The 20,699-nt window shown below is 37.4% G+C and overlaps 1 protein-coding gene across 5 annotated transcripts in view; it reads left to right on the top strand.

Moving 5' to 3' along the window:
* LOC143286835 (dynamin-binding protein-like) overlaps positions 1–20,699 on the top strand; it is a 274,661-nt gene that overhangs the window by 82,654 nt on the left and 171,308 nt on the right. For all 5 annotated transcript variants that reach the window (XM_076594658.1, XM_076594659.1, XM_076594657.1 and 2 more), the window contains one exon: positions 19,892–20,136. In XM_076594658.1, the coding sequence (XP_076450773.1) occupies positions 19,892–20,136 (245 nt within the window). The remainder of the gene's footprint in view (positions 1–19,891; positions 20,137–20,699) is intronic.

Raw genomic sequence — 20,699 nt, 5'->3', positions numbered from 1 at the left:
AGGAAGAGAATCCCGGACAAAAAGTGCTTGATACTGAAAGGCCCTCTTTGAAGAGGATTTGGGGACTCAAAGGAGATTTTCAGCAGAAGACCTGAGAGAATGGGAAGGGGTGTAAGTATAAAGGACAGCAGATATACAAGATGAGAGAGATCCTTCAGAGTGATGATGCCAATATAGCAATTTTGTACTGAATTCTGTACTGGATGGGTAACAAACGAAGCTGACATAACAGTGCGGTAATGTGATCCTTTTTTGACTTTCTGAAAATGATTCTTGCAGCAATGTTCAAAATCATCTGAAGGCATGACAAGAAATCAGAAGGTAGACCAGCAGATAGTGAGTTGCAGTTGTCAGTGTGACTTAGGATCAAGGATCAAGCTGAGTGGTTGCTTCAGATAGTTACAGTCTAATGGTATGGATTTTCCACAGCTGGAAGTTTGCAGTTTTACATAAATTACTAGCATGGACAGAGCTCAATAAAAAAAAATATAAAAAATGCACCCAGGTTTCTGACAGAATTTTGGAAGTTGATATCAGCATTGCAGACAAGTCAAGGTATGGTCTGAAATGTGACCAAATGCAGACTTGGAACCTATAAGTATGGCTTCTGTCTTGACGTCATTAAGTTTAAGCTTGTTTGTCAGCATCGACTTCTTCACAGCAACAGTGCACATCTCTCAAATTGTGAAGGATGGCAAAAGAATTCGGGGAAAAAGCTTTCGTTAGTAGTTAGTTGGATGTCATCTGCAAACTTGTCAAAATCACATTGATGTTGTCTGATGATGTTGGACAGTAGTTGAGTGTACAAACTAAATAATATTGGACCAAGATTCAGACTTTGATAAATATTTTCATGATGTGTACAATTTCACTGTTGATCTGATTGTATTGCTACTATATTGTACTACTTTTTTGTCACAGCAGATTTTTTCTATTTGAAATTTGGGTTGCTCTCCATGGGAAGAATGCATCACCACAATATAGCACCACTCCCCCCCCCCCCCCCTTTTTTTTCTGCCTGCAAGTGCATTTGTTTTTATATCAAAGCAGATTTTCAACTGAATTTTGTCCATCCCATTGTTGCAGTGTTTTTTTTTTGTTTTTTTGTCTGCTAAATGCATGCTGCACATCAGACCTGTTGATCACCTCATCTGAAAGACTGACACTGATACCACCACTCATGGTCTAGTGGAGGGGATGTAGAAATCCTGGTTCCTGTTTCATTGCAGAACTTGAACTCATTACCATTAGGCCACTGCTTCACTGGCCACTATTCCAGAAGAGGTGCAGGTTACATGTTGAGACATGACGTTTGCAAAAAGACAGTTTGTGGTTGTGTTTGTGGTCATGTCTCCAACCAATTGTCCTCAATGTATACTGCATTTCAGCAAATACATGCACTTTTTTTTATTATATGCTTTGCATTTTCCGCTTGTCAGACCATTTTCTTGTCCTTCCATATTAAAAGCCATACTTTATTTTCTTTCTTGTGTTTACAAATGCCACTATGTGCTGCAAGAGATATTTAGATCTCTGCGTGTGTACATTTGTTTGTACCATGTCCATGGTGCTTTAGGAGACTCCTTGACATCTCCTACAAGACCACACAAAAAGTAAAGAAGTCAGGTGATTTGTTTGAAAACTTTGTTAAGATCGACATGGGGATCAAGTATTGTCAGGAGGTGTTTTGCCAGAAATGAATTAAGATTTAATGAGATGCTCAAACAAGACTTTGATAACCAATTGACAATATGACGCTGAGTGGGGTCGAGCAGGAACAAGTTGAGGAAGCGATTTCAAACATGTACTTGGTATGTTTTCATGGTAGCAGAGCATGAAGAGTGTGAATGTAAGTAAAAGTTGTACAAAATTTTTAATTTCTGGTGAGCCTGGCACATACGTTTAAAATGCAGCCGACCCCAGTGCCAGATCGGTATATGAAACATGGGGAAAAAATGAACTGGAGATGTGAAGGCTGGTCACAGACCAGAAAAGCAAGCACTGGCTGTTATGTTGACTTTAACTGGACAAGCAAGAGCAAAAGCGATGGAAATAGATGCTGCACAACAAAACATGAGGGAAGGTGATGAACATTTTGCTGAAGCACTTTTTTTTTCTACAGGATGACAAGGATCTGGCATACTTAGCATATACAGAATCTGAGAGACAAAAAGAAGGAGAAAACATGTCAGTGAATAAATTTGTCACTGAGTATGAAAGAATATATAATATTTGATAAAAATACAAGATGAAAAATCCAGATGCAGTACATGAATTCAGACTGTTGGATAATGCAGATATTGTCAGAAAAAGAAAGCATCTGACAGAAAATTGTCTTTTATGAAGTCTGCTTTGAAGAGGATTTTTGGAGATTGTTCAGCGACCAAAGAAGAATGTGAAATAAAGATTAAACAAGAAGAAACATTCACGCCAAAAAATTTCTCCGGGTATCAAAGAAACACATTCAGCATAGTCCAGTCCATATTATCAAAAGTAATGTGGCAGAGGAAAACAGAAACAAAGAGGATCAAAACCATTAGACAGAAATGGTAGAAGATGTGCTGTATGTATGTCACTGGGTTAAAGATTGCCCTAAAAAATGTGAGAGACATGAAGAAGTGAAAATGACAGATGCTGAACAAAACCTGAAAATGAAACACTTATGACAGAAGCTTATAGATGTGCTATCATTGATACAGTTTATACAAAGACTTTATGTACAGAAATGATTTCAGCAGTTTGTTGAACAAACTGGAGGAAGAAAAGACAAAAGAAATGAAAGCAATGTCAAGAACAAAGGTGGATTTGGTGATGTTGTGCAAGTGAACACTTATATGAAAGCATCAGTACCAATACGGATTGGAGATGTAAAATGGAACATTGAAGCAGAGGTTGTGGATGCAGATTTACCACTTTTTCTGAGCAAGACTTCACCCAAGAAAGCAGACAGGATTTGCAGTGACTAAAGATACAATGTTCAGTCAACCTGTGGAGTTGAATTACATCTCAGCTGCAGAGTACTGCATAGACATTGTTGGACAAAGACAAGTGAAGGATGGAAAAGGTTGTGTGATCCTGGTGATAGAAGAAATGATGAAAAAGAGAGTATTGATTCAGCTGAAAACTTGAAGAAATCTACAGAAACATGACAGAACTCTTTAGTCCAGGACAGATACAAAAATGGTCAAAATGTCTGCAACAAAACCGTTCTTTTCACGATAAAATAGAATAAATCATACTGATCATGCTGATATAAACTTGACCGCTGTAGGTGGGCGGGAACATGATTAGATTTTGATTTTTAATAATTATTTCTCACACATTTGGCCATGAGAGAGCGCCTTACAAAGATCCGCAAGGCATGAGCAAGCGAGGGTTACGCAAGCGCGGTATAAGGGGTCGCCAGAGGAAAACGTTTAGCACGGTACAGTACTTGTGGCTGACAGCTGCCGTGCTGATGCTATCCTATACCTCCGTTAGTAGGTCACTGCGGCAGATGACAGATACCGTACAGAAAATAAGAGAACTCTTTGGGGTCAAAAGGAAACAAAATATTTAATTTCATCTATTACATACTGAATTGGTAGAAAACGCAAGTTTGCTTTTATGAATGTTTTACAGTTTCTTACCAGTCCTGACATTTCATAAAGAATGAAATCGGTATTATACTGACTGCAAAGGTGAATTTACGAAGGCAGCACGGGATCATTTAGTTCGCAGGAACAATTATGTTGTCATTTTACGCAATGCACAACTTGGAAATACTTCATGCTCTGCTTATTAACGTGTAGTATATGAATATCTCAATACCTGTTAACTAGGTTTGTTTCAGTGAACATGGTCGGAGCACTGTCCAGACAATTAATTCAGAAAGCATGGAAGGCAGATGATGGCAAAATCGACCAACATCATGTCTTGATGTAAAAAGAACGGTATGAAATATATATTTTTCTTTGGAAATGAAGCGGTATTTGCAAATGTGGCTCACGAACCCTGCCGCAGTAGACACGTCGGTTTAGCATGGGAAAGAAAATGTATCTGGCTGGAGTATGAAGGTGGCAAAATGAAGTGCATGAGATAGTCATGAAGAGCAAAGACTGCCTGGAAAATGAAAATGGGTCAGTCTCCAGAACTTTGTTGGAAATGGGGGTCTCTCAGTCTGATTCAGTATAAACATGTGTTTACAATGATTATTCAAATGTTTCACATGTTATCAGGATTGCAATTCATTAGAGAAATGTCTGCAACAATTTTGTGAGAATATGGTTTGTTCTTGTATCTTAAATGTGTTGAAAATTATTAAAAACATCCAAAATTTCGGCACCATTTTGTGGCATGGCAATGTGTCTAAACATGAAGTGGTCAGAAACAAATAAGTACAAACCTGATGAAAATCCAGTACATACAGACCTGATCTGTATTCATTCGTTGTGATAATAAAACATTGATCATCAGTAAAAATGGTACAGTAAGTTTGAAATATTACGCAAAAAACCCGCGTGACAGACGTAAACAACCCATTCCTCTTGACGTAATTTTATTCATTCAAAGGCAAGCACATTCATGAATACACTACACGTTCTTTACTTGCAACAGGTGGTCAACACATCTATCTTCTGCAGCACATACACTCATTTTCTGAAAAAAATGACTGCTCAACTATTTAAATGCAATCGACGTCGCATATTCATTTTCAGTTCCGCTTTTCTGTGTTACTTCAGTGCATGTAAACGACCCAATAAAGATATAAATGTAAACAAATTTAGAACTGTTTCCACATAAATCATGCAGATTCATTGCGGGAAAGCATAAATCGGTTTGACAAACACCCTTCAATCGTGTGTGTTTGAACACATATTCAGAGAATGTGTTGTTTCCGACAGCGTGTGAGATGTACATATATGTTCATTCGCACCCCGTGATTGCTATATCAACAACAACAACAAAACTGTGTATGTTAATTTCGTTGTTGTTATGGTTTGTTTGTACATTTATCTCTGATCCGATTAAGTTTAGACACAATCACTGTTTTTGACACATGGCGAGATGCGGTAATATACGGATACTGGCGCAAGATTTTGAACCAAGTCAACGCATGTAGTTCAGTAAGACTGTTTTCAGTTGAAGACTTGTTGCATCAAAAGTTCCAAACAAGAAAGTTCAAAGTAGAAAATCACCCCCTTAAATTACCTTGATTTTGGTTTTTGCTGTCTGGTGAAGTTCTATCACGAAATGATGTAAACTAGTTTATCAGTTCACAAGACAGACGAAGTGTGGAACGAAACACTGGGGAGAATTGATGTGAAAATGGAGTGCCTGCAGTGTTTCTGAAAAATAAAATCATCCAGGGTGGGGGAGTTTGTTTAGGCATTTTGGGTTCCATGTTACATATGTCATAAGGTTTTAGGTAATCATTAATAAAATACATAATTTTGCACAGGCTTATAGGTTCATTACTATCATTATTATAAATCCAGTAATTCAAACATCTGCATCAGGAAAGTTAGTTTAGGTAACTTGGATTCAATGTTACACTTGTTACAAGAAAGTTTTACATAATCATTAATAAAATTTATTATCGATTGTTATCATTATGATGATTATTTATATCCACGCTAAATCGACGTCTACTGCGCCAGGGTTCGTGAGTCACATTTGCAAATACCGCTTCATTTCCAAAGAAAAATATGTATTTCATACCGTTCATCAAGACATAATGTTCAATTTTGCCATCATCTGCCCTCCATACTTTCCCAGTTTATTATCTGGACATAGCGCTGATAATGTTCATTGAAACCGAAACGGGTTAACACATATTTAGATATTTATATTCCACACGTTAATAAGCAGAGCATGGAGTATATCCAAGTTGTGCATTGCGTAGAATATCAACAAAATTGTACTTACGAACTAAATGATCCCGTGCTGCCTTCGTAAATTCACCTTTGCAGTCGGTATAATACTGATTTCATTCTTTATGATATGTCATGAATGGTAGGAAACTGGAAAACATTCATAAAAGCGGATTTGCGTCTTCTACCGCTTTAGTATAAAATACATGAAATTGAAAATGTTTGTTTCCTTTTGACTCAAAAGAGCTCTCTTCCTAGCCTACTGTTCAGATTCAGTGACCTGCTCGCAGATCAGCATCAGTGCGGCAGCAGTCAGTCACATGTTCTGTACCGCGCTGAACGCTTTCCTCTGGCGACCCCTTATACCGCCCTTGCGTAACCTTCACCTGTGCTTGCCTTGCGACTCTTTGTAAGGCGCTCTCGCACAGGCAGAAGTAATAAAAAATATTCGATTCTGGACATTAAAAATCAAAATCTACTTATGTTCCTGCCCCCCTATAGTGGCCAACTTTATTTCAGTATGATTTATTCTATTTTATCGTAAAAAGAACGTTTTTGTTGCAGACATTTTGACCTAATGCAAATTTTAATCTAAATTTCCTGGTCTACTTTGAAGAATGTGATGTATGTGTCTGTCATAGAAAGACATCACCAAAACCAGTGATAGGAATGCCCTTGGTAGATGACTGGCAGTCTCTGTTGATCTGCATGAGCTGGACGAGAATATGTGGTACTTTCACAAGATTGAGTGCTGGTGCTATCATCAAAAGCAAACAATCATCAGTTATAGCGGTTAAGTTAATGAAACACTGGATTGTAGTGTACTTCTTGACAATGCCTGTGAATTCAACAATGAAGAATTTTGAAATGCAATGAAAACAACAGCTTTATCGCCCTTGGAGCAATGGAATGGTGGAAAGACACAGTCAGGCACAGCCCTCGGAGCAATGGAATGATGGAAAGACACAATCAGACACAGCCCTTGGATCAATGGAATGATGGAAAGACATAATCACACACTTTTCAAAATATTATGAGGAAATTCATGACAGACCAGAAAGATCTTGATTTTGAAACAGCACTGTGTTGGGCACTGGCATTGGAAAACAGCATGGTGAACACACATGGATATAGTCCATATCAACTGGTCTATGGAAGACATCTGAATTTCCCATCTACTCTGACAGATGAGCGACCTGCTTTAGAAGGTATTGCCAGAAGCAAAACAGTTGGAAAGCACATCACAAGTGCATATGGTTGATGGAACAAGATCTGCAAGAATAATAAACAAAGCAGGAAAAGCAAAATAGAAAAATAAAAACTGGTACAACTTATAGTGCTTGGAACCAGAATAATGTGAAGGACAGAATATCTATGGATTTAAGTCCACAGAAATTCTGTAATTTTGATTTAGATGAATCTGTAATGATGATGGAAGATCTTTCTTAATAAGGAAGCACAACATTTTTCACTGGAATGGAACTGTTTGAGAAGGAAGCACAATTTTTCTGTCAGAACAAATATGGAAGCATCCTGGAACACATACCAAGCCACCACTCTGAATCAACTTCCTCAGCCTTTCCATCACTCATCTTCACTGCAGTCTTTCAAATCCAGTCTGAAGACTACCTTTTCCCCTTCTGAATAATACTAAATTCTCTGTTTGTAAATCCCTTGGGCTTATTTTTAAGCTTGGGCATAAATGCTCATAATAACGATAATGATGATAATACTAATGACAATAATAATACAAATTGAAAAGAACAGAATGCATCAAAAACAGGAGAGTATGACTGTTGATGGAAAACAATCTTGCAGATCTATAATAGGACAGATGTTGTGGATATCTTGCCTAAGTAGCCCTGATGTTATGTTTGATGCTTGCCATCCTGCTTCAGATATTAAAGTTGGAAAAGTGGAACACTTGATAAAAGCAAATAAGTTTATTAGAAGGATAAAGTATGAAAAAGTCATTCTGGAGTTTCATTGTTTGGGATCTGGAGCATGGATGTTACTGGTTTACACAGATGCTTCATCTGAAAATCTGAATGATAGAGGAACATTGGGTTGATATATAATCATCTTTGTAAATGTGGAAGAACAGATTATTCCTGTTTGTTGGAATTTTAAGAAGATTCACAGAGTGGTCAGAAGCACATTGGCTTGTGCATCATTGGCTATGGCATAAGGAGTTGATGTTGCAGTATTTGTTTCAACATTGTTCACTGAAATAATTACAGGGAAACAAATTCCTAATGGATTGCCCATCATTCAAATGACAGATTGAAAATCACTTCATGATGCCCTGAAATCAACCAGACAAGTGACAGAAAAATGTTTGAAGTTGGAAATCAGTGGAATCAAAGAACTGGAGAAAGGAATTTTGAAAGATACTGTGTAGTTCAATACACACAAACTGTTTGCAGACTGTCTCACAAAGAGAGGAGCTTCACCAATGAAACATTTGCAGACTCTTGAAAAAGGGAAGATTCAAAGTTCTTAAAACTTTCAGTGTGAAATAATCTAGACCTTCGATCTTAGATAGATTTTACATTGCTGGTAAAATGAAACAGATAATTTCAAGGGATTGCTTGTCAAAAGTGGTTGTGATGGATGGAACTGGAAACATTGGTATACATAGTGTTTTATTATGATTTTTTTCTTTATATTAAAAACAAAACAAAAATGAGTTTGATAAATATACAGAAAACTTTGTTTAGATCAACATGATTGGAAATTGACAGGAAGTGTTTTGCCGGATATGAACAAAGATTTAATGAATGCACAAACAAGTCTTCGGTAACCAAGCATCGATATAATGTTGAGTAGTAACGTCAAGCTGAGGAGGCTATTTCAGACATGTACTGGGCATATTTTTATTAGGAAAACCACCAGACAGTGCATTGGTTGGTACGAAAACCAACTGAACGCAATGAAAAAAGGGAAAACGAGATGGTATGGCCACTTGACAAAAATTGATGGGCTCTCCAAGACTTTCTTTCAGGGAACAGTTCAAGGGAAAGGGAGACAAGCTAGTGAAAGAAGTGGGCAGACAACATCACTGAGTGGACAGAGAGGAGCTTAGCTGAAACTCAGGCTCCATCGCACATCCACCAGAAATGAAGAATGTTGGTAATGCTTTCAGCAGTGCAGCACCCCCATGATCAAACCAGGTTTTGGGACCAGTGACAATGACGTGCACAAAATAATGCTCCCTATGGAAATCATAGTGAAGGAAATGGTGGTATTGAGTAAGCTAAAATATTTCTATTTAAAATGTCCATTGTTTAAACAAACTTTGAGAAAAAAAAAGAACAGGTCAAGGCTCTGTTATGCTCCTGTTGGGCTGACTGGCTTACTGAGACCAACCAGAAATAAAAGTTCCATTGCAGTAAAACAAAATGGACTCCTGTGCTCTCTCTCTCTCTCTCTCTCTCTCTCTCTCTCTCTCTTCTCTCTCTCTCTCTCTCTCTCTCTCTCTCTCTCACACACACACACTCTCACCAGATCAGGTTGTTCCTTTCTTCCCAGGGTTATTTAATAAATTATTTGAAAAAGGGATTTTCCCCAAATTAAATAATTTTTTTTTTGCACATTTATAAGAAAGGTGATGTAAATAATCCCAATGACTATAGAGGAATTTCCCTAAATGATGGAAGTGGTAAATTGTATGGACTGATTATTCTGTGGCCAGTTTTACTTAGGAATGGTATAAGAGGTAGATTTTACAAATGTATAAGAAGCATGTATAACGTAGAAAGATATAGAATTTGTTGTGGCGCTAAACTGACTGAATTTAGTAACTGTACAGCTGGGTTAGACAAGGGAATGTTTGCAGCCCAGTTTTGTTTTCTTTATCTATAAATGAATTGGCAGTCCAGGTAATTAATAATGGAAGACATGGGGCTTTGCTTCCAATTGATTCTTTTGAATTATTCATACTTTTGTGGCTGATGATGTTATTCTGTTGTCAGAAACTGTTATAGGTTTACAAACACAGTTGAACAACCTTCACCATGCAGCAGTTTCAATCCAATTAAAAGTTGATATGTCTAAAAGTAATATCATAGTATTTCGTAAGGGCATTTATTTTAACAGTAGAGAAAGGTGGGTGTATGATGGTAGTTTGATGCTAGTTGTCAGTGTTTACAAATATCTGGGCATATTTTTCTCCACATGCTTGAGTTTCGTTGGGGAATGCAAGGATCTAGCAAGCAGAGCAAAAAACACATTTTTGTATGATGAAAAAGTTGCATATGCTCAATAATGTTTCCTTTGATTTATTTATCAGACTCTTTGATGCACAAGTGGAGCCTGTTGTTTAATTTGGGTCTGAATTGTGGGGTCTAAATAAAGCTGCTGTTCACTGTGAATCAGTCTACACTTTTGCATAAAAGAAATTTTTAGGAGCAGATAGGCAAACACCCAATGATTTAGTGTATAGTGAAACGAATCGATACCTGTTATATATAGTTTCTGCAGTCAGCTGTATCTGTTGTTGGTTGAGATTATTACAAATGGAACATCACAGAATACCCCACAAAGCTTATGATGTGCTGTATGATTTAGATGCTATAGGCAAAGTGAACTGGGTAACCAAGATACTCCATTTTTGTTTGAATATTGGTTTGGATTTGTTTGGTTGAACCAAGGCGTTGGCAGCATCCAGGCGTTTATTGGTGTGTTTCAGTGACTGATTGATTGTAGATGGCAGAAGTGGTCTGATCATATTCAAAATAGTGAAAGATTTAGTTTCTATAAGAATTTTTGCAATGTGTCTGATCTGAAACCTTAATTAGTGTTAAACGTGGATAGACATTTCAAATATATAACAACAAGATTTAGATTAGGTATTACAGAAATAGTGGTCCATCATTACAGATACAGAATGTGTAACGACAGTGATCTGATATATCCATTATGTAGAGACCCACAAGAAAATGAGATGTACTTTTGTTGTCCAGCTTTAAGGAACATCCAAGAGGAGTTTATTCAGCCAAAATATTATAGAAAATCGATGTTGTTGAAATTGAACTTAACGATGTCAAAAACTTCCCTTGAAGTTGTTCTTGAATTTTCACTATTTTTATACAAAGCTTTCAAATTCAGAGAAATAGCTATTTCGTGAAAACGTTGTTTGTTTTGTTTGTTTGTTCTTTCCTTTATTGTTCTGCACATTGAACTGTAATGCAGTTATATTTTTGTATGACTGTGTTTATTGATGTTCACAATATTGTGACGTAATGTTTGAAAAGTGATGTTCTCAGTCCCCTTCATAAGAGGCCTAGACCTGTACATCTGTCTCTCTGTCTCTGTTTCTGTCTCTGTCTGTCTGTCTGTCTGTCTGTCTCTCACACACGAACACGTACGCGTTTGCACTTGCACACACGCACACACACACACGCAAACATGCACACACACACACACACACACACACACACACACACACACACACACAGATCAAGAAAATCTAATCGTTTGACTCCAGTTGAGGTTAGACACTAGTAACACTTAGATTGCATCAGTCATAGAAAATATTAAAAGTAATCTTGAAAGCAAAATCATTTGGTAGTTTGATATCAAACAAACAAAATACCCCCCAAATCTGAAGTGATAAGAAAAAAAAATGAGAACATGTCACATAACAGTTAAATGTTTCTAAATTTTCCATCGCAGAATTCAAGTTATTGAAACGCCAAAGAGTGTTACAATGCAGTGCGATACATTGCAAGATATTTAACATCAGATACATGGATCACATCACCAATGAACATGAATGAATAAATTTTCTTTAATGAGGGAAGTGGAATAAGTGAGGACATGCATTTTTTCATCACGCCCTCAGGGCAAAGGAATTTAACAAGCAAACAAAACAAAATAAAATGCAGTGCCGCTACTACTGCTACTAGTACTGCTGCTACTTCTAGTAAATTAAAAAAAAAAAAAGAAATAGAAGAGAGAACGAAATAATATCACAGCAAGAAAGACAAATGAAATGCTAAAATGGACACTTCACACACAAACGAATGCACTTGCATATGGATAAATATATAACCATCCCTATTTATGATGATGATGATAATGATAATAATAATAATAATAATAATGATAACAACAATACTACTACTACTAATGATAATAAGATAATAGTGCATGGTATTTTATTTTGACATTTCCTGTTTAAGTAGAATGGCATTGTCATTAAGATTGACTTACCTCATTTATATGTTTTCCACGGTATCAAACAAATAGTTGGGTTTTTTTAAAGACATTCCGAAGTTAACACTACTAGTTATCTGTTTTAAAAAGTAAGGCAAATTATTCAAGTATGAACTACCTCTGTATGAAAGGCTTGACTTAAAGAGATCAATTCTAAGAAGTATTGTAAGTCTATTTCTGTTTCTTGGAAAGTTATCTACAATACCAGGAGGAGCTGCTCCAGTAACTACTTTGTGCATAAAGAGAGCCTTGTTGTATTCTAGTCACCGTATGAAGATCGCCCACACTGATGAGTGTCCATGTGGCACTGGACCCCAGACCCCTGAACACATCCTCCAACACTGCCCAACCCATGAAGCTCTACGGCGTCAAACCTGGCCAGGGGGCACAGAGCTACAGGCGCAGCTTTGGGGAGACCGCCACGACCTGGAGAAGACCGTAGGTTACATCGTGGCGACAGGGGTGACCGTCTGACGCAGCCAAAACATCGAACGCAGAAGAAGAAGAAGAAGAAGTATTCTAGTCTTAGATACAGTGGAAGAATATTCAATGATTTATAATCATCAGTGGTTAATGAGCTGGATTTTAAAAGAACTTGTTTAAGAGCATGTTTATACAATCTGTTTAAGGGTTTTTAGAATGTTTGCACTAGCTGAATCCCATACTGTCAAAGCATAATCTACAATTAATTGGATATGTTCTTGGAAGAACTTATTACGAGTATGGACAAAAATGTTTAATACCAGCCGCCGTGGCGAAGTGGTTAGCGTCACACACTGACGGCTGGGAGGACGCGCGTTCAAATCCCAGTGGAGGTGGGTTTTTCGGCCCGTGGCCGACTCCTACCCAGAGTTGAGTGTGCTGTGGGCTTAAATGGGGAGACTGGGACCACACAGTCAAGTGTCATCCACTTCAAGGATGCATCTTTGGGTGTGTTGCTCTAATTACTTGACCAACACTGCAAGTGTCTGTATCTATCGGGCCTGGTTAACGCCGGGATATCATTATGACAGGAAGCGTAGAGTACAGCCTTGTAATGCAGTCCCAAACCAAAATGGACCTCCTTGGCAACATCATCATCGTCATCCTCCTCCTCCATCATCATCAGTATAGACAAAACAGTCTCAAAGTCTGTGGCCTTTCATGCCCTGCTCTCATGGTGACCTGTTTCGATACCCCTCCACTTCTGTGCTTGGGGTGAGTTCTGTCAATGTCTTCAGTGTCGGTAGATTCATGGGGGGCTATTGTTTGAGGGACGTGGTGATGGTCTCCACTGTGGGAGGGACGCTCACTCAGTCTGACTCTGTGACTAAGCCATTATTGTCGTTAGTAGGGGGCTTAGTAGGTGGTGTCCTAAGTATGTTAAATCAGAACAGGCACCGCTGAGCACCACCGAAGTGACTCAGCAGCAGTGCAGGGTCTCCTCTGGTGTGTGTTCTCCTGGTGACCTAACATCGATGGTTCCCTGTGGACTGCCGATGCTGGAACTGTGACGGACGAACCCAGATGGGGCCATGTATGGGGAATCAAAATGAGCAGCACGGGAGTAATGCCACTGAAACGGTGCAGATGATGGGGCAGCAAAAAAAAAAAAAAAGAAAAAAAAGGGGGGTGGGGGAGGGGGGGCGGGGGAAGAAAAAAGAAAAAAAGAAAATGTTTAATTTCAGATAGTTGAAATAGTTTTTGATACATTCTTTTACACAGATAAGCAACATGATCGGACCAAGAAAGATTATTATCAATGATGGTACCTTGTACATTATGCAATTTTGCTTCCTCAATTTTAATTCTTGAGTGAGAAATAGAAAATGAGACTGCTGAATTGTTTTGATCTTTTTGTTTGGTTGTTATACATTTAGTTTTCTTTAAATTAAGACACATATGATTAATTTCAGTCCCTCTGTCTAATTGGTCGATGCTTTCTTGTATTTTTATGTCAGTATGTTTATGGATGAATGATTGAAATAAACTGAATTGTCGTCTGCAAATAAACCACAAACCATTGTTAAATACAGAGGCAGATCATTGATATATAGAGAGAATAATAATGGACCAAGGATATACCTTTGTGGTACACCAAATCTTATTGTCTTTAAATCTGATTTAGAATCATCATTACTAACTAGCTGTTTTCTGTTTGATAGAAATTATGAAATGAACAGAATTGTGTCTTTAGATAGTCCATATATAACTAAGTCCTTTAATAAGAGAGAAGAATTAATGACATGAAACACTATTGAAAAATTCACAAAAATTACTCCTGTTCATTATCATTAATATTTGAAAACCATTTATTGACCTTCCATGTCACGCTGTGTGGCAGGAATGATTTTCCCTGAAACCAGATTGCTTGGGGTGAATCAGACTGAACTTATTTAAATGGGAAAGTATATGCTTTTTAATGTGTTTTTCTTATGGTTTTGAAAGAACTGATACTGGTCTGTAATTTGAGGGATTTGACTGGTCACCTAATTTAAATAATGGAATGACTCTGGTGTGTTTTAAACATTATGGAAAATAATTCTTGTCAATGGAAAGGTTATATACATATGTCAAGGTATCTGTTATCACTGGGGCAGCTATTTTAATGATTTTGCCATCCAGTTCATCCAGGTCTCTTGTATTAGACTGCTTTAGGGACAGCAGAGTGGCATAGATATCTGGTACTGATAAGAAAGGAATGGATACTTTGGAATTCATATTTTTAGATGAACAAAATCATTTAACTGAATTCATATTTTTAGATGAACAAAATCATTTAACTGTTTGTCTTTCCATGTATCATTTGGTATCAGTTCTGTTGTATCTAAAAAATAATCATTTATAATGTTCAGGGAAATCAAATGTCTTTCATATCCACTTGCAATTTGGAATATTCCTTGATTGTTAATTTGTTGATGGCACTCCAAATAGAATTAGAGTTGCATTTATCAGATACTAAGTCTTGATTGCAGTGATATTCTGCTTTACATCTCATTGACTTTACCTTGTTTCTCTGTATGTCAGAGTCTTTATGGTTTTCAGCCTGAAGAAGGTCACGTTCATGCATTAAATTAAAAATTTTTTTTATTTTTATTGATTTCCACTGTTATCCATGAAGGTTTGGGATAATGCTTTACTCTTTTGGTTTTTAAGGCTGCATGTTTGTTGTATATATCATTAATTGCGCACGTCCAAACGTCTATGGCTTTGTCTGAATCGGTGGCATGATGTGGAATTCAGTAAATCAAAAAGGAAAGCATCTTTGCAAAGTTTTTGAAACATCTGTAAATTATAGTTCTGTGGTTTGTTTTTGGAATTTAACTCCTTTTTGGACTCACTTGTGTAAACAAAGTGAGTCTATGTTTTAACCCGGTGTTTTGTTGTGTGTGTGTGTGTGTGTGTGTGTGTGTGTCCGTGGTAAACTTTAACATTGACATTTTCTCTGCAAATACTTTGTCAGTTGACACCAAATTAGGCATAAAAATAGGAAAAATTCAGTTCTTTCCAGTCATCTTGTTTAAAACAATATTGCACCTCTGGGATGGGCACAAAAGAAAAATTAATGAAGCCTAATTATATGCAAACTGCATTTACTGTTATATTTATATTTTTTGTATTCTCTAAACTTGGCACTTTGATCTGATATTCTGACCCAACAACAAGAGCATTCATTATTATCATTTTTTGTTCAAACAGGAACTTCTTTTGCTAAGCATGGAAGTTTTATTTATTTTGCAAACGTTTTGGTGCAGCTAGTAAAAAAAGGGAAATTACTCAGTAATTAATGCTAGGGGACTTAATTTGCTTTAAACTGATCTTTCTCATCTTAAACATTACATTTTGAAATTATACTCAGTACATAAAAAGCTTTTGTGTTTTACTCTCAGTCACAAGTGAGTCTTGGAAGCCTTGCCTCTCTTGTTCAACTATGTGATACATAAAGGAAAATGGTCACTATATCCAGATACTGGGGAACACGCTTCAGCGATGTTCTGCTTTGACGTTGTGTATACCTGATCTATAAGTGTGTTCAGAGTGGTTGTTACACGTGTTGGTCAGTCAGTCAGTTGATCTAAATGAAAAGTTTTATATAACTGAATCCAGTGTGCTTGATGTTTCAGTAAGTCAATGTTAAAATCACCCAGTAGTATAGTTTAATTATTTTCAAGTGTGACAGCATTCATGAAATTAAAATTATCCATCCAGTTTTTTTCTTTCTACTGGGTTCCTGTAGATAAATCCAATAAGTAACAGTGTACTATGTTTTATTTTTATTTCTACCCACAGTGATTCAACGTGGAACTATTCCAGGTTTACTTTTCTCACTTATAGACAGATTTACAGTGATACAGTAATAGGCCTGTTTCCATACTATTTTTAGGGTCATGTCGAGGTGTATTATAACTGGTACAGCTAAATGAGAATCGAACATACTATCAGAGAGACGTGTTTCAGAGAAACAAAATAGATGAAAGTTATTTCCAGAATTTTCTAGTATCGAGGGTATTTCTGATTTTTTGTTCAGTAAATGGTTAATATTCAAATGACCAGTCTGTAATCCTTTTTTTGAAGGCCAAGTGTTTTGTGTAGACATACGCATTTAGGGAAAATAACATTGAAAAGCACCCCCTTGATTTCTCACAATGTGTGATAAATCGTTGGAAGTCCCCCTTATTTTAATCAAAAATATTTTCTTTTTTTTTTGTCGTAGTTGGGTTCATGTCTTTTCCCAGTGCAGATTTAAGGGAAAAATGAGAGAGAGAAAAAGAAACGAGAATTGGGGGGCAACAACGACGACAATCATGATAATGAAAGTGGTGTTGGTGATGACATCAACAATAGACAGTGAAGGTGATGACGCAGTACTGGTTTAAAAAAAACAACTGCGTATGTGTATGAGTGAGTGAGTGGGCAAGTAAGTGGGTGAAAGAGAGAGAGAGAGAGAGAGTGTGTGTGTGTGTGTGTGTGTGTATGTGTGTGTTTGTGTGTGTGTGTTTGTGTGTGTGTTTCCTTTTGTGTGTTTACCTGGTTGGTTGATTTGTTCTTTTCTTTCACTCTGTTTTTGAAATAATATTTTCATGCTATGAGTGTCTTCTATGAAATTGAGAATCTATTTTCAGTGCAGTCTTCCATGTGAAAGGATGCTAACACAAACAGATGAACAAATGAGCAAGCATGAAATGAAGAACATTCTAAATAAATGTGACAGAAAAGGTTGCATCGCAACAAACATCAAAACTATTTGGTCCAGTTTTCGTGCTCCCTACATGAGGTTAAACAGGCATTGTGAAACATCTTTTTTCTATTACAATTATGTTATTCCCAACATCCCTCGGGAAAGATTTGGTTCATGGTTTATTATCTTATGTCATGTTATCAGTATTATATTATGCTGTATTTTATTATACTACATTATATCATATCATATATTATATTTCTGTTTGAGTTATGTGCATTGCCTTATTTCTCAAAGTGAGAGAAATCATGGGATTGTGAGAAATTGTGGGCTTACGCACCTTCTGTCTGGAATTATCTTCCTCTGGATCTCCGTCACTTACCAACTCTGTCCTCTTTCAAAGCAAAACAAAAAACCTACCTGTTCCAAATGGCTTTTTCATGTGACAAAGCATAGTCGTTTGTCTGTCTCCTTCCACCGTCTATACTCCCCATGTGTGCCACCCCCCCTCCCCAGTATTGAAGTTTTTATACATCTGTGTGGTTGTGGGTGAGTGTTTACTGTGTGTGTGCATGTGCGTGAGCATGTGCACTTGTGAGTGTTTGTTTGTATATGTGTGAGTGTGTAGGGCTTATTTTGTACTTTTTTTAAATGTAATTATTCATATCTGCAGTTTGTAGTATTATGTTGGTGTACACAGATTTTGTTTTTAACTTTTATGTCCTCATGTGCTGTTGTGTAATGTAAAGTGCTATTGTATATTTATTGTTTCATGTGAGCCCATTATATGGGGAGTTTGTGCCACATAAGTATGATATGATTATTTCAAGTTATATGATTTTTGACTCACTTGTGTAAACAAAGTGAATCTGTGTTATAACCTGGTGTTCGGTTGTCTCTGTGTGTGTGTGTGTGTGTGTGTGTGTATGTATGTCTGTGTGTCCTTGGTAATCTTTAACACTGCAATTTTCTCTGGCATACTCTATCTGTTGATACCAAATTTGGCTTAAAAATCGAAGGAAAAAATCTTCACAGTCATACCAATAAGAGTTTGTAAGTCTCCTGAATTAAGCCGTGTTTCCTGTATCATTAACAGTTTATTTCATTGAGGTCATTTCCAGGATTCCGAAAATACCATATTACCGCATCCCAGTTGCAGTAGCATTGGCAATGCTTTGTGAGTAGATGCGTGACCTCAATTTTCTTGTTTGCAATTAAATGGAAAGAAATACAAATTCTGAACAGAACACATACAGTAACACAGACTACACCATCGACATGTTTACAGCATATGAATCTTAAAATGGATACTCAATTAACTAGAATGAACATTAAAGAGAAATTGAATCGACCGTGTCGTACTGTCCTGGCATGTGTGACAAAACTTGTATGTCTATCTAGATCTAGAGAAAAACTGCTAAATGTTGCAGTGTGATTGCAGCAATAGCCAAGTTTCCTTTACTGCAGACTTTAAGGAATTCTTATTTACCCTTAAAGAATTTTTAAATGCACAAGATACACCAAAATGATATGCTACTCTGAATCCAGGACCATCATTAAGGCCAAGCAGCAGAACAAGTGGAAGCAGCAGCATCCACGCCACAACAGAGCAGACCCGTACTACCTGCTGACTCATTGAGAGCAGGTAGCCATTTTCAGGCTTGGGACAGGCCACAACTGCCTGAAACACCACCTATACACGAAACTCCATATCGGTGACACGGAGCAGTACCCCTGCAGAACAGGCAGCCAGACAACAGAACATCTGCTGCAGTCCTGCCCGATCCACCAAGCGCTCCATGAGAAAACCTGGCCCGACCCAATCCCAGTGGCCCGGAAGCTCTACGGAGGACTGGAGGACCTGCGATGCACTGCTGCCTTCGTCGAGGAGGCGGGGGAATCCATCTGATAATGACGAACGAGACAACAACGATCAAAATGATATGATTTAAACAGCGTTATCAATTCAAATACCGCAACTGATTTTTCGCCCTTAAAAAAAAAAACATGCTTAAATGTTAATTTTTGAACGTCATTATTGGATCCACAATAGTGCAGTGAGTAAGACAATTTCTTCCCACCCAAACATGCCTGGTTCGAATCTGCGCTCAGGCCTTTTTTTTCTTCTTTTTTTTAACCCGAAGCTTTATGATAACAAATACAGAACACATTTTAACAATTAAATTTATTTCTTTTCTTTTTTTAAATGTGTCACAAGTGAGTCTTGAAGACCTTGCCTCTCTTGTTGATTTGTGTTTGTACCTATTTATGCACTGTCCCCCCAATATTCCTTGTGACTCTGGTACACTTGTTAATAAAGACATATTCTATTCTATTCTATTCTGTTCAATATTATTGTTATTATGTGTCCCCGTGGTGCATAATTTGTTCTGACTTTTTTTTTATTCCTCAGCTGTTTTCATCCCAGCATAAAAAGACATGGAACAAATCCTTTTACTCCAACAGAAGATTACGTTTCACAAGTCCTATTTTGTACTGCCCTCTTTCCACATTCCAAGTCTGAACCTATGATTTTCATTTTTTTGCTGAACAACATGTGAATTAAAGATATGAAAACATTGCCATTTATCATGATGATTACCAAGAATATTAATATCATTGTTTTCATTGATTATGCTGTTGTTATTGCAACTGTTCTCAGGTAACTTATTCTCAGTCAGCCCGAGAGAGGAGAAGTTGGAAAAAGCCAGGTTGCTGGCTGAACAACGGGCTGCCGATGAATGCTTACGGCGAGAAGAAGAACAGAAAAATGCAGCAGAGGAACGATCAAAACGTCGGGAGAAACGTCAGAAAGTCCTGCAGGAGCTTGTGGAGACAGAGAAAGATTACCTGTTCGATCTGCAGCTGTGTCTGACCACCTTCTTTGATTCTGACTCAGCCATCAGGGTGAGAGCTCAGGGCTGTGGATCTGAAATGAATGACTACACTAAAGATTGTTGACTGCTAGAATGGGACGGGGTGTGGGGCAAGGGAGGATTTGCAAGAGAAAGATGATAATGTATATGATAAGAGTGAGTTCTTAAAAATAAAAAAATAAAAAAGAAAAAGAAAAAATTGATGAGTAAATTCTGATCTTGTTCTCGTTTTTGTTTTCTGAGAGAAATATGCAAGAGAGAGAGTTAGTGTTGATTCATGTGATGACATGTGTTGTTGATGTGACATGGAGCACAGTGGAGACTGCTGTGATGACAAAATGTGTTGTTGATGGGACAGGTAACTTAGTGTTGACTGCTCTGATGGAATGGTGTGTTGTTGACAAAGAACATAGTGGTGACTGCTGTGATGACAAAATGTGTTGTTGATGGGACAGGGAACTTAGTGTTGACTGCTCTGATGGAATGGTGTGTTGTTGACAAAGAACATAGTGGTGACTGCTGTGATGACAAAATGTGTTGTTGATGGGACAGGGAACTTAGTGTTGACTGCTGTGATGGAATGGTGTGTTGTTG

The sequence above is a fragment of the Babylonia areolata genome, chromosome 10, assembly GCF_041734735.1.
Source record: "Babylonia areolata isolate BAREFJ2019XMU chromosome 10, ASM4173473v1, whole genome shotgun sequence".
Taxonomy (NCBI): Eukaryota; Metazoa; Mollusca; class Gastropoda; order Neogastropoda; family Buccinidae; genus Babylonia; species Babylonia areolata.
Note: the sequence above shows the minus strand (reverse complement) of the source record. Positions and strands in the feature narration are given on the sequence as shown.